The 24488-nt window shown below is 38.0% G+C and overlaps 1 protein-coding gene across 1 annotated transcript; it reads left to right on the forward strand.

The window, feature by feature from the left end:
- Positions 1–113: 113 nt before the first annotated feature.
- On the forward strand, positions 114–23566 carry LOC134577337 (B-cell receptor CD22-like). Its single transcript, XM_063436042.1, has 8 exons — positions 114–173; positions 6885–7265; positions 7445–7735; positions 11282–11542; positions 14191–14287; positions 16256–16337; positions 21803–21886; positions 22390–23566. Exons 1-8 carry the CDS (start codon positions 116–118, stop codon positions 22498–22500), a joined length of 1365 nt encoding a protein of 454 aa, XP_063292112.1. The 5' UTR covers positions 114–115; the 3' UTR covers positions 22501–23566.
- Positions 23567–24488: the final 922 nt, after the last annotated feature.

Genomic DNA, 24488 nt, shown 5'->3' on the forward strand with positions numbered 1-24488 from the left:
CCATCTCTTGCGTTAGAATATTTCCTTTCCATTGGTACACATGTGATCCTGAGATTACTCCACATTGCCTCTGCTTGCTAAAAGTTCGTTCTTTGTCCAAGCATTCGATACCAATATGAAATGCAGAGAGGCAGGAAATATGAGAAGAATTCTTCTATTTGGCATTTTAAAAGGTATTTATCTAGCTATGTAGATATTGCTAAAATTGTGAGGGTATGTCTATCTCTTTACATATAAAAGACTTAGTATGGTTATTTAGATTTTAGTTTGCTATAGTATCTGTCTACCATTTATATACTGTATATAAATCTTTAATAGGTTAATATCAGTCATAAGGCACTCTCCTGGCTTACTATGCCATCAAAGAGTTCTTATGTATATCTTTCTACTGACAAGAGTATATGTACCACTAGATGGCACTGCAATAGCCATAAACCGAAAGACAGAATGTTTGACATTAAAGAGATTATGTATGCCCAATGTTTTTGATCAGTTTACCATACCTCCTATCATTGCAAACGGACAAAGGGGGGACTTACATTTTGGGAGGGGGGGGGGGGGTTCGGGAGGGGGGTTGACGTAATAAAAATGTATGTAACTAATATGTAACTGTCCATCCTAAATGCACTTGGGAGGTAGTCTAAAGAATAATACCCAATAGGACATTACTCATTAAAAAAATAAGGCTGTCAAAGGTTTTACAAAACCATTTAAACCAGCATATAGAACCAGAAGCCCACACACAGCCAGCATGTGATGACAGTGTCGTCAACCACAATTCCACAATAAAAGGTATTTTCATGGTGCATAACATGTACTTGTTTTACCAGTTCCTTAATTAAGCAATCAATATATAGACAGTGAGTCTGGCAAACAAGTACTTGGTGATTGCACAGTGTTACATCTCCTCAACTGAGGCTTCACTTGTCAGTTCAGTTGTGTGTCCCTGGCTGCCAGGTCCCTCCCTCCCTAAGATCTCATTTGAGGTTGAAATGTTGCTGTTCATCTTCTGATTCTACCTTATTTACATTGAGTACCTGGGTCACATTGTCTTTTCTACTCAGGAGACAATGTGGCGTGTGGAAGGTAGCAGGATGGACAGAGTTGATTCTCAACTTTTTTTAACCTCAGCCCATCCTGGGTTGAACACATATTGGGACTCCAGGAACTGGGACTGAGGTAAAAAAAAAGTTGAGAATCACCTCTGTCCTTGCTGCTACCTGCCACCCTGTCTCCTGAGTAGAAAAGACAATGTGACCCAGGCACTCAATGTAAATAAAGTAGAATCAGAAAATGAACAGCAACATTTCAAACTCAAATGAGATCATAGTCAAGCTTGACCAAGACTTAATTTGAGGTGGAAACATTGTTGTTCATGTTCTGATTCATCAATAACTCTGCTACCTCATTTACCTTTAATGACTGGATCACACTACCTTTCCTACTTATATATTAGGGTTGCCAGTCCCAGGTCTATTTTGTTTTTTTATTGAAAATAGTGTGGACTCCTTCTTTCTTTGGAATAACACTGTCCCCTGAGTCCTCCATGCTTCAACCCTGCTGCACCCATGGAGTCCCGGGGACGTCATTCACCTAGAAGTTCTCACAGTAGTAACATTGTTACTGCTTCCAGAAGAGCATTATACATACTGACTAGAGTAATCAGATACAGGGAAGAGAGGGACAGCACAAGTCAAAACTCCCAAATCAGGTCGACCCTAAATCAGGACAGGTGCCGGGGGCATGCTTTACCATTCAAATACCAAAATAAAATAAGGTGTTGCATGTTTAGGAAATGTAAAAGAAATGTACTTTATTTGCTGTAGCGTGCAATACATTCAGATTGATGGCACTCACCTGTATGATTTACACACAGCTATAGTTAAATAAAGTATGTACCTCATTATCAGAGAGACACGGAAAGGTGAATACAAGACAACGAAGGAGTGATTTATTTCTCACTTATACGAGTTTGCTCATAATTACAAATCCCTTGCTTTAATTATGAAACCAATAAGGTTTTTAAACATCCCACAATAAAGGTGCTAATAAATAAAAAATAATAGTAGTTATTATTATTATTATTGTCTGTATTATTTATTTAGCACAGGTGAAATTGTTATGTTAAATGGAAGAATTGTGAAGAATTGCAGGCCATATAAGAGGTATAACAGCTTGCTCTGCAGGTTTCAGGGGACAATACAGAGCTCCATTTTGGTAAGAAAGAAAAACAGAATTGGCACATAGAAAAGCGTGTTGTTTAGAGCTCTGTGACATACTCATACACATTGCGCTACACATTGTACACACTTACTGGCGACAATAAGACACAATGCACATCACTGGAGGCTGTGTAATACACTCAGACACAATGCACATTACTGGAGGCTGTGTAATACACTCAGACACAATGCACATTACTGGAGGCTGTGTAATACACTCAGACACAATGCACATTACTGGAGGCTGTGTAATACACTCAGACACAATGCACATTACTGGAAGCTGTGTAATACACTCAGACACAATGCACATTACTGGAGGCTGTGTAATACACTCAGACACAATGTATATTCCTGAAGGCTTTGCAATACATAATAAACAATGCACACTACTGGTGCTTGTGTAATACACTAAGACATAATGGACATTACTGCAACTTCAATCTAAACCCATATTTGTAGTGTGGGACATATCTTATTAGGGAAGTTACATGGGGTTATAGCACTGACTTCATATCACTTCTCTCCTCTATCAGGCCCTAAAAGACTATTTTACACCCTAGGAAAGATTAGCTACTTGCTCTCCCACCCCACCCCCAACTTTGTGTGTATATTTGTTCCCCAACTCCTGTGTGTTTCTCTTTTTTCCCTTCTTTAGCCCCACTGTGTGTACCCTCTCTCTCTGTACCTTAGTAGGTCTCTTCCCCCAGCCCCTTTGTGTGTCTTTTTCCCCTCTCAGCCCCTCTGTGTGTCTTTGCCCCTGCCCCACTCCTTTGTGTGTTGCTTTCTCTTCCCAGCCTCTCTGTGTGTCGCTTTGTCCCCCCTAGCCCCTCTGTGGGTCTCTTTGTCCACCAGGCCCCTCTATACGTATCTTTGTCCCCCCAGCACTTCAGTGTATCTCTTTGCCCCCCACCCGAGCCCTTTGTCTGCCTCTTTGTCCCCCTCATTCCCCTCTGTATGTAACTTTGCTGCCCTCATTCCCACTGTGTCTTTGCTTCCTTCAGTCCGTGTATCTTTTTGCCCCCTCATTCCACCCTATGTGTCTCTTTAGCCCCCTCATTTCACCTGTGTGTCAGATTGCCCCTCTCAGCCTCCAGTGTGTCTCTTTGCTCCCCTCAGCCACCCGATGGTCTCTTTGCTCCTCTCATTGCCTATGTGCCTCTTTGCTACCCTCAGCCCCCCTTGTTTGTCTCTTTGACACCCTTATTGCCCCCTGTGTTTTTCTTTGCTCCCCTCATTCCCCCTGTGTGTCTCTTTGCTCTCCTCATTCTCACTGTGTATCTCTATGCTCTCCCCAGCTATCCCCCTGCCAGCTCACCTCCATGGTGTAGCCTGGCCGAGCCACAGTCCGAGGTGGAGGAGCCTCTATTTCCCTCTACCTGGTCTGACAGGAAGCAGTTTGTTGCTCTGTGAGCACTTCCTTGTCAGACCGGAAAGAGGGAAACAGGTTTCTCTACCACGGGTTAGTGGCTCAGCCAAGCTACATACAGACGCTCCTGTGCTCATCTCCTACCAGTCATCCAGATACTGCACCCCCCAGGCTGGTGTGCCATAGGTGGCCACCTAATCAGCCTCGCAGTCGCGCCAGACCTGCCTGTATGCACTATAATACTGTATGAGAAGGAACATCCATGTGACTGTTTCTATCTTTTCACATGAGTTTGATTCCACTCTGCTATGTAAGATCTCTCCTTGCCTGAATCCTTGATGCTGGGGATTAGTTATGTGAGAATGAAAACCAGAGCCACGTGAGCAGAATGTTGGGATCAGCCACAACATTAAAACCACCTGCTTAATAGTGTGTTGTGCTGCCAAAACAGCTCTAATGCATCAAGGAATGAACTCCCCAAAACCTCTAGTATCTCTCACCAAGACATTAGCAGCAGATTCTTTAAGACCTGCAAGTCTTATGAAGTGGAGGCTCCATGGATCAGATTTGTTGTTCCAGCATGTCCCACAGATGCTCAATTGGAAATTGGAAGCCACGGCAATACAGCAATTTCTATTAAGCCAGCATTATGTTTTTCAGAAATTTTAGTTACAGTAGCTCTTCTGTGTGATTGGACCAAATGGACTAGTCTTTGCTTCCCACGTGGATCAATGAGTCTTCGGTGCCCATGACCAGGAACACCCCATTGCCTAATATATCCCACTCCTTAGCAGGTGACATTGTAATGATATAATCAATGTTACTCACTTAACCTCTAAGTGTTTTTAATGTTGTGGCTAATCAGTTGATTACTTGGTTGTAGATAAAACTAAAATCCCCTGGATCTAATCAATGGAGCCCCTAAGTGTTCCCTCAAGGAAGTTCCAATTACTTCTTTGATCAGTTATATGTAAGCAAACCAACATTACTTAAAAATTACATCCAAAACTGAGGACTACTAATGTATCGCCCAATGGGAGTCAAGATGTCTGGTCTGCTCTTCACACATTTACCACTTACAGTTTTGATTTAGAATGCTGGCACTATTAGAAACACACATACAGAGTTTTTCATGAAAGGGAGAATTGTCAGGAGTTCAAAGTGAGTTTCAACTGTCAGGCTAAAGTAACAGAGTGGAAACCTTAGTTTACCTGGCTCATTTTTCCAGGTCATCTATTTTAGCCTTAAATTTGGCATTCAGATTGGATTAAATTAAAAGCCCCAATAATTCTTCCTTTAGTGAAAAACTCTGATAGTATTGTGGTCAAACTGTGGTAAAATCTATATTGACATACGATTAAGAGTTAGGAGTTGTGCGTTGTGGTTAGGCTTGTATTTAGCATTAGGGTTATGGTTTGGTGATTAGGTTTTAGGGTTCGATTTATACTTGGCTTTTGAGTTATACTTAAAGTGTAGGGTTAGTGAAAACTTGTAAGGTTAGATGTTACAGTTTAACCACTTCAGAACATGGTATTAGGTAAGTCTCATTATACTTTAATAGCCTTTACATGTTATTTGCCAATAAGAGGTTAACTGAAAATGCTGTGCAATGATCATGTAATCTATGTTTTCCTTTTGTTTATAAATGTAACTACTACATATGATTTATATTTAAATGACATTCAAAAAACTAGTAATCAACTTACAATATTGGAAGATAAAAAATGCATACATATACAATATTATCTTTCTGTCATTTTATTTCCATTAACTGAGTTTCTTAAAGGGGCCACTTTAAAGTAAGTACATAATACACATTTCAAAACTTACTATAAACTTTGTCGGATTACATTGTTGGGCACACCTCTCAGTTAGGGGAGTTTCTTCAGTCTCCTCCCCTCTCTCGTACCACTTTTCTCAGTTTCAAACCAGTCCACTAATGGCAGTAACAGGGACATTAGAGAGAAACCTGACACCAGAGTCTGCTCTGCATGATCACACCGACCAGCCTCCCTTCTCTTCTCCCCATCAGGATGTTGTAAGGTGAATAGATCTTCCAAATGCACATCTGTAAGTTTTTGAATGAGAAAGTTGTCGCAAAGTGGAAAAAAGTCCATATTAACCCCTTAAGGACCAAACTTCTGGAATAAAAGGGAATCGTGACATGTCATACATGTCATGTGTCCTTAAGGGGTTAAAGGTGTCTCAAGGTCTCTTTAAAGGGAAACTCCACAGCCCAAATATAAAAAAAAAACCTTTTTAGTAGATTTACCCCAAATGAAAATTTTCCTCCATTTAATTATGCATTTTTTAAAATTGGAGTTATATCTAAAAGCAGCTTGCAAACATTTCAGATCTGCTGCATTTGCAAGTCTTTCCCTTCATGGATTGCAGGATAAAACTTACCAGGAAAGGTTAAACGATCTTAACATGTAGAGCTTGGAGGAAAGACGAGACAGGGGGGATATGATAGAAACATTTAAATACATAAAGGGAATCAACACAGTAAAGGAGGAGACTATATTTAAAAGAAGAAAAACTACCACAACAAGAGGACATAGTCTTAAATTAGAGGGGCAAAGGTTTAAAAATAATATCAGGAAGTATTACTTTACTGAGAGGGTAGTGGATGCATGGAATAGCCTTCCAGCTGAAGTGGTAGAGGTTAACACAGTAAAGGAGTTTAAGCATGCGTGGGATAGGCATAAGGCTATCCTAACTATAAGATAAGGCCAGGGACTAATGAAAGTATTTAGAAAACTGGGCAGACTAGATGGGCCAAATGGTTCTTATCTGCCGTCACATTCTATGTTTCTATGTTTCTAACTCCGCCCATACTGTATGTGACTGTCCAATCACCGACTTCCCAATGCAGCTCAATTAGAAGTCTTTGCAAGGCAGGTGCACTGGTGAATTGCTGCCGCTTGAGTTCAGTGCAACTAAGCTAACCAAACCAGGAAGTAACAGGACCGGATGCCTGCTTGAAAAGCCTGGGGGGAGGGGTGTAACCAGTATAATTTATAAAATTCTCAATTTCTATTGAAATCTGTATTTATGTCAAAATTTTAAAAAAGGGGACACACTTCACAAATAAAGCTTTTCAGCAAGCTAATGTGCTTTAGGGGTCTGGAGTGTCCCTTTAATATCTGAATTATATGAAATGGCAAATAACTTCAATCAAATACTGCTCTTTATAGCAATACGCAAGATAATATGTTTTGCATAAGCCAATAAATGTCAGTTAAAAAGAAAATGTGTGCAGAGTATAATTTTAATACTGTATGATTTTGCAGGTTACTTTCTTTGGCCAATATATGGCCAACAATCTATATCGATTTCTTTGCCAAAGAAGATGATGGCACTAAGTGGATCTTGCATAGAGATTCCTTGCAGTTTTAGTTACCCAGAATCAATTAAAAAAGTTGGAATTGTCTGGTATCAGTACCTACCACCTATTCACAAGATGATCTACAACAGACAGAATTCAAGTCTAGTTGACAAATCATTCAAGGGTCGCACAGCTTTAATTGGGAATTTGGAAAAAGGAAACTGCTCCCTGAGAATTCTGAAGTTGACTTCTTCTGAAAGTAATGTCTATTTTCCTTGGATTAACACTGAGAAGGAAGCCAACTTTACCGATTCCCCAAAAACCACTGTCGTCATAACCATAACAAGTAAGTAGTAATTTTTACACGAAATATTTTTTTAAATCTAAATACTAGTGTTTTTTTTAAATTGTACATCTGTGAGAGTGTTCCCTACTAAGATGCTTAATGTATGATAGATAGATAGATAGATAGATAGATGGAAGGTTCTCATGATTCTTGATAGAATTACTTACTGTTGTCTGCAGATGAGCCTCAAACACCAGTTCAGATTATCCCTAAAAATGTGGTTGAAGGTGAGGAGGTCTCCATCACTTGTTATGCAAAACACACGTGCCTGACTTCTAAGCCAACTCTGACGTGGAACATAACGGGTAATTCTACAGAAACAAATCAGCTTCTGAAAGATGGGGAGTGGAATACTTCTTCAAGTATCACCTACATTCCTCAATACACTGACGATGGAAGACGTGTACAGTGCAAATCATTTTACTCCTCTGGACAAGCTAGGTCAAGAATATACACGCTAACTGTGATGTGTAAGTACAAACCCATGTCCCTCTAATATTGGTACACAGGAGTATTAACAAAATGTGGCAACATAATGCATTGCTTTTTTAATGTATTTTTTTAACATTTCTTATAACATGTAACCTATTTTTTAGCTAATATCCAGGAAGAATAAGAATGGTCAGTTGGCACATCCAGTCCAGATATGATGCTTCTAGAAAGTAATGAGAATGTCTGGTCTAGAAGCATCTTGTGTTGCCACTCAATAATGTGTTTGTAGGCGTATAGGGACACTCTGGATCCCTAAAGCAGTGCTCTTCCATCCTCTCCTCAAGGCACACCTCACAGTCCAGGATTTAGGGATTACCCAGGTGTGTCTAAGTTGTCTCTAAGGTGTTTTATTATTTTTCTAAACACCTTAGACACACCCGGTAATCCCTAAATCCTGGACTGTTAGGTGTGCCTCAAGGAGAGGATTGAGTAGCACTGCCCTAAAGCACTTCAGTTTGCCTAAATGCTTTATGTGTGAAGGTGTATCCTCTTTATTTAAAAAAAAAAAATGATTTCAATAGAAATTGGCACTTTTAGAAATTAACCCTGTTACACCCACCTGGCTGTCAATCAGACAACTGGTCTTCTTACTTCCTGGTTGTCTAGCTAGGTGGAGCTAAACTGAAGAGGCAGCGATTGCCCAGAGCACTTGCCTTGCAAACACTTCTTATTCAGCTGCATTGCAAAGTCCGTGATTGGACAGCCACCAGAAGTTTGAGCTGGGTTAGGAGGGAAGAATTAGCAAATGCTTCATGCAAAAAGTAAGCTGTTTTTAAATATGCCTACGTGAAACCATGTGTAATTAAATGAATGCATGCTTTCATTTGAGGTATATCTACTCAATATTTTTTTAATTATTTTTTGGGTGGGGGAGGCAGTGGAGTGTCCCTTTAGCTCAGGGGTTCCCAACCCAGTCCACAATTACACCCTACCAGTCCAGGATTTAGGGATTGCCCTGTTGTGTCTAAAGTGTTTTTTTTTCTGTCTAAATACACCTTAGACATAACTGGGTAATCCCTAAATCCTGGACTGTTAGTGGGTTAGGGGGTACTTAAGAACTGCGTTGGGAACCACTGCTTTAGCTGATAACTCTGTGCCAAAAAGGCAGAGTCAAAACAAAACCATCCCAATGACGCTGAAGATGATCTATTGAAACATTAACAGCAACCAGTTCCCAAATATTGATTTCAAATTCAAAGAGGACTTTATAAACCACTGACAACTGTTTCAACTAGTTAACCATAAACTAGAATAGCAACCTTTGGAACTCCAGATATTGTGGACTACATCTCCCATAATGCTCTTACACCCATAAGATTGGCAAAGCATCATGGGAAATGTAGCCCAAAACATTTGGAGTGCCAAAGGTTGCCTATGTCTGAACTAGAAAATTAGCAGACCGTTTTATGCATGAGCAGGACACCTCTAATGAGTGGGTGAGAGGTCAGACAGGCAGGTCAGATCTTTCCAGTGTGGATCTACTATGTCTGTTTACCTTACGGTTACATGATATCGATATTGAGCTTTTGTGATTAAAAGGACGCTATAGGTAGCCAGACCACTTCATCTCTTCAATTTAGTGATTTGGGTGCCATGTCCCCACATTTTAAACCAGCAAGTAAAAATATTGTCATTCTCTAGGAACAGCAATGTTTCAATTGCAGGATTTAAATGCCTCTAAAGACTGTCACCCAGACAGCCACTAGAGGTGCTTAGCTATCTCAGCTATTTCAATTAGATAGTATATGATGGTGGCATTTTGCCACACACACTCAGCCAAGGAGGGAAGACAGCAGAACATGGAGGGAGGTAAAAGGGATGGGGACCTAAACAGCTACTAGGTCACTATATCCTTAGGAATACACATGCTATAGTGTTCCTTTAACAATGATGACTGAAGTCAAAGCATTCATGATTTACAACTTCAACTAAATGTTTTTGAATTGTTATTGCAATGAAACACTATTGCAGTGCCAGTAGACGTTCAGAAAATTGTATCAATAGAATACCGAGACTGATTTGTGATCAGAGCCACAGCTGCAGTTAAACATTGTTTGTCAATAAGCTTCCTTGTTATTTACACAACACAGCTGTTTTAATTTTTTTTTTAAATGTTTATTGAGTTTTCAATAATACATGCATACAAAAGAGCATGCAATCAAAAAGGCACCATCTGTAATACAGTAATGATAGGCAAACAACTAAATCACATATCACTTAAAGGGACACCAAAACAACTTTAGCATAATGAAGCAGTTTGGGTGTATAGATCATGTTTTTGAAGTCTCAGTGCTTAATTTTCTGCCGTGTTGGCGTTAAATCCCTTTTGTTTCTGTTTATGCAGACTTAGCCACACCTCCCCTTGCTGTGACTAGTGATGTCCCGAACTGTTCGCAGAACTGTTTGCGAACTGTCCGCCGGCGAACAATAGCGTGTTCGCGTTGGGCGAACATATGCGATTTCGGGTCAGCCCCCTATTCGTCATCATTGAGTAAACTTTGGTCCGGAACCTCACAGTCAGCAGACACATTCCAGCCAATCAGCAGCAGACCCTCCCAGAATGTGTCTGCTGACTGTGAGGTTCCGGGTCAAAGTTTACTCAATGATGACGAATAGGGGGCGGACCGGAAATCGCATATGTTCGCCCAACGCGAACACGCTATTGTTCGCCGGTGGACAGTTCGCGAACAGTTCGGGACATCACTAGCTGTGACTAACACAGCCTGCATAGAAACAAAATAGTTTCATTTTCAATCAGATGTAACTTACTTTAAAAGATTGTATCTCCTGCTCTGTAAATTGAACTTTACTTACATAGAGGAGGCTCCTGCAGGGTCAACCAAGTTATTAACACAGCAGGGGATTAGAAATTCTAAATTAAATCAGAATTCGCAATAATGGAAGTGTAAACATTCCATGACTCTTTACAGGAAGTGTTCAGGAAGGCTGTGTAAGTCACATGCAGGGGGGTGTGACTAGGCTGCACAAACAGTGATTTAACTCCTAAATGGCAGAGAATTGAGCAGTGAGACTGTAGGGGCACAATCTGTACACCAAAACTGCTTCATTAAGCTAAGCTTAAGTTGTTTTTGTGACTATACTGTCCCTTTAAGGGCTGAATAAAAAATTAAAAAAACCTGAGGTGTTCTTTAACAGCCATCGACTCTCTTTTTTTGTTATCCATTGTGTAGGATGACTAGCAGGTAGCCGAATGTAGCTCAATTCACAGTCAGAGCTACAGCCTCAAGTGCCTGCTCTCATGGACGTCCAGACACTAAACCCCTGTTTTAGTTATTTTATTCTGCAATTACCTTCACAGTAAGAGTTTTTCTTTAAACCTTTATATATACAAACATTACAGTGTATCGTCCATATTTTATTTTATGTATATAGAAAACTACACCATATTATGTTAAAGTAGGTTGCACAATTGTTGTTAACTAAAAAATACTATTTTTTCATTTTATTTATTTATTTACAATCTTTACATAAACTGGTTATCTTCATCTTCTTCATTTTTTTAGATGCCCCCAAAATGGCTATTATGAACCACAGCCATAAAAATGATCAAATTCATCATGGGGATGAAGTAATACTTACATGTTTGAGTACCAGTAATCCACCAGTAAATAATTACACATGGTATAAGGATAATCAAGTGCTCGATAGCAACAATTCTTGGGTTCTACAGATCGAGAGGATGTCACAGATAAATTCTGGAAATTATCAATGTATGGCGTCTAATTACCTAGGTGGATCCCTGTCACCATCTGTTTCACTAACCTGTGAGTAAGACAAAACATGGGTTCAAAAACTATTATCCTGCTAAGATTTATAATATTTTATAATATTTATATTTTTTCTTCTCTAGATATAGTTACGATGCATTTTCCACTAACCTATTGAAGAATCAATTTTGCAATAGGAGCCAAAACTCAGTGGATACCATTCTGTAAAATGTATTTCAATTTCATTGGTTAATATACTAAAAGTGTCAACACAACGCTTTCTTCTTCTGAGCTCAATAAAATGAGAGCCACTGAGCCGGGTAATATATATATAGAGACCAATACATATTTGATAACTAGACAAAGCCAAATATTCTTTCCTGCTTGAATATACAAAAATATAGAAATATTATAGTTAAACTGAAACTCTTGGAAAAAAAAACAAAAAAACAATAAACATTTCATGGTCATATATTCAATGAACATCATCAAATCGAGGCAAATTACAAAACACAAATGTTAAGTTGACCACATGCTCACGTTCAGCCTTACAGGTTTAGCATACAGCAAGGCATGGCTGCACACACACTAAGCAGCCACGCCAACAGAGTTGTTCCAGACTTACCTTGGCCCCGGCGGGCAGCTGCCTGTTCTCCCTCCGTTACGGTCCCCAGCGTGTGCAACATTCTTAGGAACGCGGCCGCTGCGGTTTGGGCTTTTATAAGAAAGTTACCTTCACCCACATCAAAGATGGGGCCAACGTGCGTTCAACGTTGCGTCATAGACGCGCACGCACGTTTTGGGGTCAGAGGTCAGAGACAGCCAATTATAGCCTAAGGAGGGTTATTTAAACCCCTTTTTTATCAGTGCCCTGTCGTGGTTTCCACTAGCTGGTTATCCAAGAGTGTGTTTCTGATCGTGTTTTTTCTGATATTTGACTTTGGCTTTGTTTTGACTTCCCTGATTTCTGGTGTCCTTGACTTTTGGCTTTCTCCATCGTTGTGTCTCTTTCTGTGTCCCTGACCTCGGCAAGTATTTTGACTATTCTCAGGTACGTTAAGTCCGGCCATTCTAATATCCGGTTAAACGTTATCCTTAGTCCTAGGTGTGATACTATTCTGCGTGCTGGATCAACAGTAATCCTGACAGATACTGCCAGCTGAAGTGTATATTAAATATCATAAAATAAAATTATTGATTGTTAATATGAAAAATATTTGATATAAAAAAGCATGACAAAATGTAGAAAGAAAACATGTATTTATGGGACAATGAATAATTCAATTTAACTCTCATATACAGACATATTCATATACAAATTTTTATTTTTCAGCCTTTGGTCAACCAAAACAGTAACAGATTCCTATGTGCATTATATTTATGCAGTCATCAGCAATATTTACGTCCTTTCCACAATCTATTTCTTTTTATACTTGTTTCATATCTGTTTCAAGATGTGCATGCATACATCCAAGATCTAATATATTTTTTAATTATCATTATTATTATTTATATAGCAAATATAAAATACAATCGAAAGCACACAACAAATATAGATAGTACGGTAATATAAATTAATGAGACAGTACAAAGAGATGGGGTAGGGCTGCGCCAACAGAAAAATAAAGTAACATAAAATAGTCCAAAATAGTCTCACTAGAGCAACAATGCTTGATGGAATGTAGATGAGTAGACTTTTCAGTAGAGGTGGATGCATCCTAATGTCTCAGGGTATTCATATATATGGAAGACAGAGAGACAGGGGCAGCCAATAGTGCAATACGTCTAAAGTCCAAAGAGTAAAATAATACTATTATAATATTATTAGTTTAAAAAAGGACCCGCTTTAGGGGGATCTGCTTTGATGTTGGCAGGCGGGCATACCCTCCAATGGCCATTGGAGCAACTAAATTACCTCCATTTGTCTAAATATACATAGGGATTAAGGAGAGAGCGCAGGTAACTTTTTCTTTTCTTTGGTTTTTACTATATATTGGGGCTGATGTGTACTGTAGTCATTGCTGCCGGCCCAGTAGTGATGGGAGTGAGCGCAGGACTTCTCTTTTTGTATTTAGATCTATATTCACCTGCCCAGAGGTGTATAACATAAGGTGGGTTTTGATTTAGGAATGTATGGGATGGCACAAATAAATTTATATTATATTGAAAATGTATTGTGCATAAAAATATATACCTAACTTTTGTTATAAAAAGCTCTTTACACAGTGAAAGCAGAATAAAACACAAATAATGATAAATACAAATGTCCACTGTAAATTGAGAATTGGGACACATGGAGAGGCTGGGAGGGGGGCTGGCAGGAGAAACATGGAGGGGCTAAGGGGAGAGGGAATGGGACACGTGAAGGGGCTGGAGAGGCCTGTGGGACACATGGAGGGGCTCAGGGGGAAGAGGGAATAGGACACATGGAGGGGCTTTGGGGCAGAGGGAATGAGGCACATGGGGGGCCTGACCGCAGGAATGAGACACCAAGAGGGGGGAAATGAGACACATGGGAGGGGGGCCCCAGGGCATTTTTTGCACCGGACCCAGTGGGTTCTAGTTACGCCTCTGACTATATTCAAAGTAGAACCCATTGAGATTCTCTCTGGGAACGATCTATTAAGCGCTGACACTTTTATTATTTATATACCACCAACAAATTCCACAGCACTGTACAATGGTTATCTTCTATTCTGTTTAAGGTGTTGGTTGTTCATTTCCAAACGCCACATTTTTTATCATTTTGGGAGCAGCTGGTGGATCCATTGTCTTTATCCTAACTTTCATTTTGGTGATGTTGTAAGTATTCCAATTTTTTACATTTTTTTGGAGTAGATTTGTGCATGCATGGCATCTAAATCTTATTGCAATATTGAAATTCGTTTTTTTATATAGATGCAGTAATAGCAAATAGCGCTCGCTAAATATTTTAATATTTTTAATTTATTATATATATGAACATGTCTTTTATATATTTTTGATATTTTAATATTTAAAAAACAATTTTAAAGGTTTATCCAAAAATATTAAATAATTAAAGAGTCCAAAAATATCAATTCAAGTTTAAAGTTGGGCTAAAATTTACACTAGAGTTAATAAGTCTCGAGTAAATATCAGGGAATCTTTATGTTAAATAGTCAGAAAAAAAAAATCCTCAAACTCAAGGTGGCTTCAAACGTTCAAACTTCAAACGTTGAATTAATTCACTTTAAATTCATAGAAATGATCACTTTAGTGAATAACTCTGTAAGAGTTTTGGGACCCTATTAGACTTGTCCACTTTTAAAAAATGAATTTCATCCAAACCACTTCATCTGAAAGTAAAAAGTCTTTCAGAATGGATGAGTTTACCTTTTCCCAATTTTGTCTCTCACTGCCAATGCCTTCCGTTACATACTAGAGTTATGATCAGCTTTTGTACGTTCCCTTCAGTATATCAAATTGTTCATCTGTACTCAATAGACTCCACGGTGGCATTTACATCGTTTTGCCACCAAAATGTTTAGATTATTCTTTTAGCATTGGCGATGCTTCTGCAGTCTCTAGTGGAATATCCCAGTACACATCATCGACGACTGGGACGGTGATCATTTGCGTACACGAGATTCATCCCTTAATTGGAGAGGGAATTGAGGCAGGCATTTAAATTATTGGCTGCATATTGTCCACACATGTTAAAGTGTTAAACTGTTCAACCTTTTGCCCGCTTTTTACAGGACTACCCGAACATTGGTTCCAGTACACCACAACCGATTTACACCATCACTACTTAAACTCGGCTTATTGTTCCTGACCACAAATAGAAAGGCTGGGCCTGTAGTTGTGGGAAGTGTTACCTGGCCTTTAAATACACAGGCTTCCCCTTCCTCTGGCCCGAGACTTCCTGGTTCAGCCTACCCACCACTTCCTCTATTAATTCATACAATTTTGGTGTGCCCTATTTTTATGGGCCTACCCACACGTTGGTTTTGGCACACCACAACTGACTTATACCATCACTACTATAACCTGGGTAATTGTCCCTGACCACAAATAAATAATATATATATATATATATATATATATATATTACATGGAAAGGCAATTTTCCTGCCGTTTGGTTCACAGAAAAAGTAAGAAAGTAACCAATAGAGGCAAAAAGAGGAGAAACAGTAAAAAAAAAAATTAAACAAATGTATACTACATAATATATATAAATATAGATGTTGTTACTTTTCCTTTTTGCCTTCTGTTGGTCACTTCTCACTCGATCTTTAAATTAATTAAGCATTTAGATGCTTTCACTTTTGGGTAGGACTCCAAATCACAAATCAATCAAACATGCTTGTCTATTGCGTGGGTCGTTTGTTTTTTTGATTAGTCTATTTGCCAATTTAGAAATCGGGAAATGTAATAACCTAAACCGCCAAAATTCAGATGATTTGCAGTTCATTACAAAACGAATCTTCAATTCTAGCGTTCATTCTATTCAACCATACACACTAGCTGCAGCTCCACTTACTGGTGGAGTTTGTAACTCACACTCCTTACATGTAATAACTGATATTGAAGTCTCAGCAGTTTTGAAATATATTTTTTGTTGCCTAAGTCAAGAATAGCTATAAGCTGGTTCTATTCCAATTCACATGCTGCTTTATCTAACAATGTTTTTACTTGAGACTTAATTTCACTATTAAATATATTTCCAAATTATAATTTTTGTTAGTACATAAAAAGTGAGTGTTATAATTGGTGCACATTTTTATCTTTTTTTTTTTTTTTAAATAGGAGGAAACGGAAAAAATTAAATAACCAAATTATTCCAAATGAAGTAGTTGATTCCTCGAATAATGTCTATACAAATGTGCTCGTAAGTGTGTCTGGATAGTTCCATGAGAATATTTCCAGTTTGGCTATTTTGAACTTATATCTGAAAAATTCCCTTCGACTTCTCAGTTTATTAAATACCCCTGCCAGTTTAATGAATAAATAAATAGATCTGGAAAATTGGGCAGGCTAGATGGGCCGAATGGTTCTTATCTGCTATCACTTTCTATGTTTCAATGTTTCACTTTCTCTCAAATGAAATTAAATCGGAATGTTTGGTACTTTAGAGGTTTTCTGAAATTATTTTTACATTTATACTGTTACTTTTTGTCGGCAACACTTTGTATGATACTGTGTAATGTGCTATTTAAGCTCGAAAATCTGAACTGGAAAAATTCTTTAAGTGATCTATGCTTTCCGATTGGCTACTCTGGCCTTAATCTTGAAATCCACATTGAATTCTAATGTTAGTAAATAACCCTGCAAATGTTAACCTATTAAGCATCAATCACATTTAAACAATATAATCTGATCACTAAAAAAGTTATGCAAGTATGGATTGTCCTCTTGTTAGTATTAGGAACCATACACACTGATCAACCACAACATAAAAACCACTGACAGGTAAAGTGAATAATATTGATATTATTGTTACAATGGCACCTGTCAAAGGAGGGGATATATGTGTTGGAAGCAGGAAAAATGGGCAAATGAAAAGAACTGAGTGACTTTGATAAGGGCCAAATAGTGATTGCAATGTGTGGGGGGGCTGCGCCTGGTATGTAGTGGTTAGTACCTAACAAATGTTGTGTAAGGAAGGACAACCGGTGAACCGGCATCAAGCCGCAGGCGCCAATTGATGGGGAGCAAAGGCTAGCCCGTCTGGTCCGATTTCGATCAGGCAAAAGAGCTTCTGTGCTTCAAATTGCTCAAAACCTTAATGCTGGCCATGATAGAAAGGTGCCGGACCACATGGTGCATTGCAGTTTGCTGCGTATGGGTTGCATAGCCGCAGACTAGTCAGAGTGTCCATGATGACCCTGTCCATTATCTAAAGCCCTCTTAGTAATGATTTTTATTTGATCTAGAGCAGATATATGATATGCATCATGAGTATATGCATTATCACTTTGACTATTTAGTTTTGGCACTGTATTTTTATTAATTGTGTTGTTTATCATATTAAGTCTGCATTATATATATATATTCACAAGGTTCTTGCAACAGATTAAATAAATACACTTTAATTAATTTAGCACTAGCACTATTTACTTTGTCTCCCATGTTAAAATGAGTTAAGGACCCAGCAATATTCGTGTACTGTGGTGTACTGGTGGGCTTAACACAATATGGCCATATGGTGGAACTTAATCCCCGTATTTGTTTGGTGATTTTAAGTAGCCTTATATCTTTGTGTGAGTGCTGTTCCTTAAGCTGTATTTTGTATACATTTTGGCCTCTGTAGCAGCAGCACTTCTGAGAAATGCATGTATGGATGTGAGCATCAAAACTGGACCGTCTAGCAATGGAAGAAGGTTGCCTGGTCTGATGAATCATATTTTCGTTTACATCAGGTAGATGGCCAAGTGCGTGTGCATCAAATATATGAAGAAGTGATGGCAGCTGGGTGCACTATCTGAAGAACGCTTGCTGGCAGAGGCAGTGTTATTTTCTGGAAAATGTTCTGCCGGGAATCCTTGTGTCCTGGCATTCTTGTGGATGTTACTTTGGCATCTACCACCTACCTTGAGATTGTTGCAGACCACATACACCTCTTCACGGCAATAGTGTTCCTCGTTGGCAGTGGCCTCTTTCAGCAGGGTAATGCACCCTGCCACACAGCAAATATTGTTCAGGGATAGTTTGTGGAACACGACAAAGAGTTCAAGGTGTCGCCTTGGCCCCTAAATTCTTCAAATATCAATACAATTGAGCATCTGTAAGATCTGCTGGAACAAATCTCATCCCATGGAAACTCCACCTCGTAACTTGCAGGATCTGCTGCTAATGTCTTGGTGCCAGATACCACAGAATACATTCAGAGGGCTTGTAAAGTCCATGCCTCGATGTATCAGATCTGTGTTGGTAGCATAAGGGGGACCTACATGATCTTAGGCAAGTGGTTTTAATGTTGTGGCTGATCAGTATACAGTCCCTCTGGCATTAAAAATATAGGAAATGCATTTTGGAATAGGCTCAATGATGGCCATATGTTTAAGATAACACTAACTGTACTGAAGGGTTAAAAACAGATATTTTTTCTTTCCTTCCTGGTGTTGTCTACAGCTGACATCAAGAACCTTTCTCTTGTATATAAGATCATTATTAACCCCTTAAGGACCGAGGACGGTTCAGGACCGTCATCGGCATTTTTGCATTGCCGACCGAGGACGGTCCTGAACCGTCCTAACGGTCCAATGTACTTACCCGATCGCCGTCGTTCCCCCGGCGGCGATCGGCGGTGCTCCCGTTGTGGGGAGACTGCCTGCAGCCCAGACAGTCTCCCCATGGCGGATTAGGACCCCTGTGGCCATGTGATCGCCCAACAGGGCGACCACATGGTCACAATAGGTGTCCATGTCTCTGCCTGCAGGGGGACTGTCTGTGCTGACAGGCAGTCTCCCTGCTTAGTGTAAAATCATAAAAAAAATAAAGTTTAAAGTTAATAAATAAAAATTATAATTATATATGTGTGTATATATATATGATATATAGACGTATATTATATATATATAATATACGTCTAAATATCATATATATAATGTCATACTAAGTGTATTTTTATATTAATATGTACATATATTAATATAAAAATACACTTATAATTAAATTACACACGTGTATATATATAATATATATAATAACTATATATATTGTGTATATATTATTATAAACTACAAATAATAAGTAATTTAAATTAAACTAAAAAAATTAAAAATAATAATAAAAATTTTAAAAAAAATTATATATCTATACGAAATTTTATTCTAACTGTATTTTGATATTAATATATATATATTTATATCAAAATACACTTAGAATGAAATTGTATATATATCTATGTATATATAAATAAATAAAAAGAATACGAACTATTCATATGTCCATATACAAAATTACATAAATAATTATATAAATATACACGTAGACTTCAAATATATAAATATGCATATATATTTAAATTCTACGTGCGTATTTATGTAATATTTTTACATAATTAAGTTATTTTATTGATTGCAATTTAAGGTACCTGCCTGCCAACCCCTTGCGAAAGTTCAGAGAATTTAATTTGCTATCACTGTATTTTACCCTGTAACGTTCTACGACACCCTAAAACCTGTACATGGGGGGTACTGTTTTACTCGGGAGACTTCGCTGAACACAAATATTAGTGATTCAAAACAGTAAAACATATCACAGCGATGATATTGTCAGTGAAAGTGACTTTTTTTGCATTTTTCACACACAAACAGCACTTTTACTGATGATATAATTGTTGTGATACATTTTCCAGTTTTGAAACACTAATATTTGTGTTCAGCAAAGTCTCCTGAGTATAACAGTACCCCCCATGTACAGGTTTTATAGCGTTTTTGAAAGTTACAGGGTCAAATATATGGGTCATATTTTTACGTTGAAAATGGCCAGGTTGGTTACGTTGCCTTTGAGAGCGTATGGTAGCCCAGGAATGAGAATTACCCCCATGATGGCATACCATTTGCAAAAGTAGACAACCCAAGGTATTGCAAATGGGGTATGTCCAGTCTTTTTTAGTAACCACTTAGTCACAAACACTGGCCAAAATTAGCGTTCAATTTAGTTTTTTACTTTTTTCACACACAAACAAATATGAACGCTAACTTTGGCCAGTGTTTGCGACTAAGTGGCTACTAAAAAAGTCTGGACATACCCCATATTGAATACCCTGGGTTGTCTACTTTAAAAAAAATATGTACATGTGGGGTGTTATTTAGCGATTTATGACAGATAATAGTGTTACAATGTCACTATTGATACATTTTAAAAATATAGGTTTTGAAACCTCAATATCCTACTTGTACCTATAGCCCTATAACATGCAAAAAAATAGCAAAAAGCATGTAAACACTGGGTATTTTTAAACTCAGGACAAAATTTTGAATCTATTTAGCAGTTTTTTTCATTCGCTTTTGTAGATGAGTAAAAGATTTTTTACATAAAAGTCAAAAAACATGTATTTTTTTCAATTTTTCATCATATTTTTTCATTTTTTAAAAATTAAATTACATGAGATTATATAAATAATGGTATGTAAAGAAAGCCCCTTTTGTCCTGAAAAAAACAATATATAATTTGTATGGGAACAGTAAATGAGAGAGCGGAAAATTACAGCTAAACACAACCACCACAAAAGTGTCAAAAAGATGCCTGGTCGCAAATGTACAACATCGCAAAAAAAGTCCGGTCCTTAAGGGGTTAAAGAGATAGGCATGAAGCTACAGATATCAGTCGATGTCTGCATTTTTATAACGACAAAATGGAAGGAAAGAATCCAAAAAGTCTGCTATAAATTCACATAAATAAGTGAAAAGGGAAGTTTTTTTTAACTGCTGCATTTTCATACAGTAATATGTTTGTTTCAACCCAATTTAAAATTAAATCAAACAATTTAAATGTTCATAATAATGTACAATTTCTATGTATATTGGAACATTTATTAATGTAATATGGGTGTCGGACTCATTGTTGAGAACATAAGCCTATGTATACAACCCATTTATTTGTGTGAATGTACTGGAATAATTTTACTTATATCCAGTGTTTAGTGGAATCTGACCCGTATTAATAAATGTACCCACTTCTCGTTTCTCAGATTTTAGCAGAACTATTTCTCTGAAATCATCATGTCTACATTCTTCCAGATTGAAATAATATTATTTCAGCAGTTAGACCATACCACATCTCTGCAGATGTTTTGCATGCTACATTCCCCACCGTGCTTAGTTATCCTAAATGATTCACATCCATTTCCCAGGTTGATAATTAGAGGAACCCTCCAAATACCATAACCACTAAACTTGCTAACGGTTTGACGTTTTATGTCACGTCCTTCTGGTGCCGCTCTGTCTATACTCTGCCAGTATTTATTCATCAGTTGATAGCACTCAGCCAACGACAGGCTTAGCTCAGGCAAAGAAATACCAGGAGTGGCAATGGCAGGGAGTGGGTCCCGGTGGAACCCAAATAAGAAGTCAAACGGTTAGCACTCTGCATTGGTTATGGTGCTTGGAGTGTCCTTTAAATGTTCTACATTGTATAATTTGTTCCTGACCATTCTAATAATATGATGGCTTCAAACTTTACACACTATGGGAAATAAGCTGATACAAAGTAAAACTTTCTGTTCATTAGTTTTCCAGTATCAATTCACTAGTATTTTCTGTTTTCCCTTCATACACAATTCTAGACAGCATAAAGGAATTATTTCACAATGTTTTTCCATCATGCTAAATATATAATCACTTTCAGTTTTCAGACAATGCTGTGTCTTTAGAAGACCCGTACACATCTCTGCAGAGACACAACAGATGCCCCGACTATGATGAAATTAAGGTAATGTTCCTTCAAGCTTTCTGTTGGTTTCAATTCCTGACTTTTAAAACTGACAGTGGCTTTATTAAATGCTAGAGCAATGCTAATAAAATAGGACGACATTCCTAAGATGATCATGATAATTTCCCTATTAGTGACATTCTATCAATACTTTAATTAAAGAGGTGGGACATTCTAATTTAATTTGTCGGCATGGTAATAAAGACAAACACACTAAGGAAATGCATGCATGCACATAAGTCTATTTGAGAAAATAACTACAATATTGCAACGTTTTAATTACTGGTAGCTTAGATGGGCCGTTTGTTGGATGCATGACATTACTATCTGTGTAATCTAAAGGTAACTGCAAGTATTAGGTCAAAATAAAAGGTTTGCTAAACCATCTAACTCAGCTAAAAAAATAAAAAAAATCTAACTTTTTTAACCAAAATGATGCAATTCCCTTGTCAGTGTTCTGCAATTTCCAGTTCGGTCAATACATTCTTAATATGTGTTTGCAGAGATTTGGTCCACCCGAGAGGCCGTGCTCACAAACATACCCAGAATATGAAGAAGTATTTCCATGCAAAGCCCTCGATCACTCTTATGATGGTCACAAAGAAAGAAGATGAACAGCTCAATAATGCATAATTTTATTTTTTGCCAAGAGACTTGTTGGGACCTTCTGAATATCAATAAAAATCAGACTCTTTTATCTGTTTCCCTTTACCTTAAACTGAACCTGTCATAACAGATAAAGGTTTGCAGTTTTCTAACCATCTGGCTTGACTCATGTTATCAAATGAAGTGAGTTTTCCATTAACATTATTGATAGCACATATTTTAATTTATTTACATTACCCTTGTCTCCTGTTGAGACCATCAATCATGTTTCAGTGTGTGTTACACTTGCTGTAAGACACATCTCTACTGCATATCCATCTTTGGGAAGCACATACTCGCTTCTCAAAACAGGTTCAATGTCCACGACATTTTATGTTTGCTAAATATATGTATCCTCTCTCTTTCCATTATTAGATTGCCTGTCTAAAGCTGCTAAAAAAAAAAAAAAATACTGAATCTTTCTCTCTGTGCTGCTGCTACTCTCACCCAGAGCCTGCCCCTCCTCCGTACTGCACCTTGTAGGCATTGATGCAGGCAAATATATTTGGTGTGCTGTTTACCAAATGCAAGGCCATTGCTAGGTAGCAAAAATACCAGGGGTTTCAGCCCATGGGTTATTATTATGGTCCGTTCCACAAATATTAAAATAAGCCTTCCCTCCAAAGCCACCTTATCAGACACCCTATGTCTAACTCTAAACCATAGCAATTTCATTGAATCACTTCATGACACCAAATCTTAGAATTAACTCTTATTATGAAATTTATGTTTAAAAGCATCTCCTGCATTAACTCCACGCCATGCTTTATTTGCCACACACATTCTGCAATTACTCCAACCTATTGTGTATTAACCATGGGTATGTGTGTAGTATTTGCGTTTGAATGCAGGCATGACATTAGCATCTACAGTAAACACGCTATCACATACACAAAGATCCACACATGCAAACATTTAGAAAACACTCAGCCTCTCTTAGAGACCAGATCTTCCTCCAGCAGTACACACTGCAACTGAAACCCCAAAAAACTGGCAAGTCTTTCTTCAATTGCACATTCCTCAGACTTGCCTCCTACTCTTACAGGGCAGGACCTACTGGTGGTGCCAGCATGACAAAAATCTGAGTGTGGATCGAAGCTTTGCTGTGTTTGCCGTGTTTCTCCAATAAAACTGCTGTTTGAAAAAGACCCTGAGTGCCTGGACTACATTGTCTTCAGCATGACCAGCAAGGGCCCCTCTGGGGCTGTGTCCTAATTCTTGTGGTAGGCTAGCAGCGGGCCATGGCCTCCAAGCACTCTTGGGTTCTGATGTGGGTAAACTGACTGCCCTTGGGGAGGAAGCTGAACGTGACAAGTTGATTAGGTGTACAAAGATAGGGATACATGTTTCAAGGGGGTAAGTGATAACATTTGTCAGTGTACATAGGTAATAATCAAGTTGTGAGTGTGTGCGCATGTATGATTTGGACAGACGGATGGACGGGCGCTTATGCTTATTTGTATATACACTTATACTTATCCATATTTGTATATATATATATATATACTTATTGTTAGTTGTGTGTATCTGGGTGTGTGTATATACAACAAGATTGCTTGCCCTGCTAAATAAAGCATTTTAGTGATAAAATATTGTGAATGGCATCAGTCCTGCAACTTATTCCTTAACTAAAGTACAATGGTCGTTTACCCCTTGTCCTGGGCTATGATCCCATCCCCCGGGGCAATAACAGGAAGATTCCTGAGGCGTGTAAGTATTGTTTATACTTTTTGTAATGGTTAATCTTGTAATATTAATCTAATATTAATCTAATATTAAACATTTCATTTGTTTGAACTCAGGAATCACATGTATTAATTGTTTTTAGTCCACATATTCTATTGTTACCACGTATTTATCAAATAGAAGGGGTTAAGAGCATTGATGATTGATAGCATTTTAGTGGCAAAGAGAATAGTCCTGTTTGTTGGTCCTAACTAATTCTGCTAATTTCATA

Source organism: Pelobates fuscus, chromosome 11, assembly GCF_036172605.1.
Source record: "Pelobates fuscus isolate aPelFus1 chromosome 11, aPelFus1.pri, whole genome shotgun sequence".
Classification (NCBI taxonomy): Eukaryota; Metazoa; Chordata; class Amphibia; order Anura; family Pelobatidae; genus Pelobates; species Pelobates fuscus.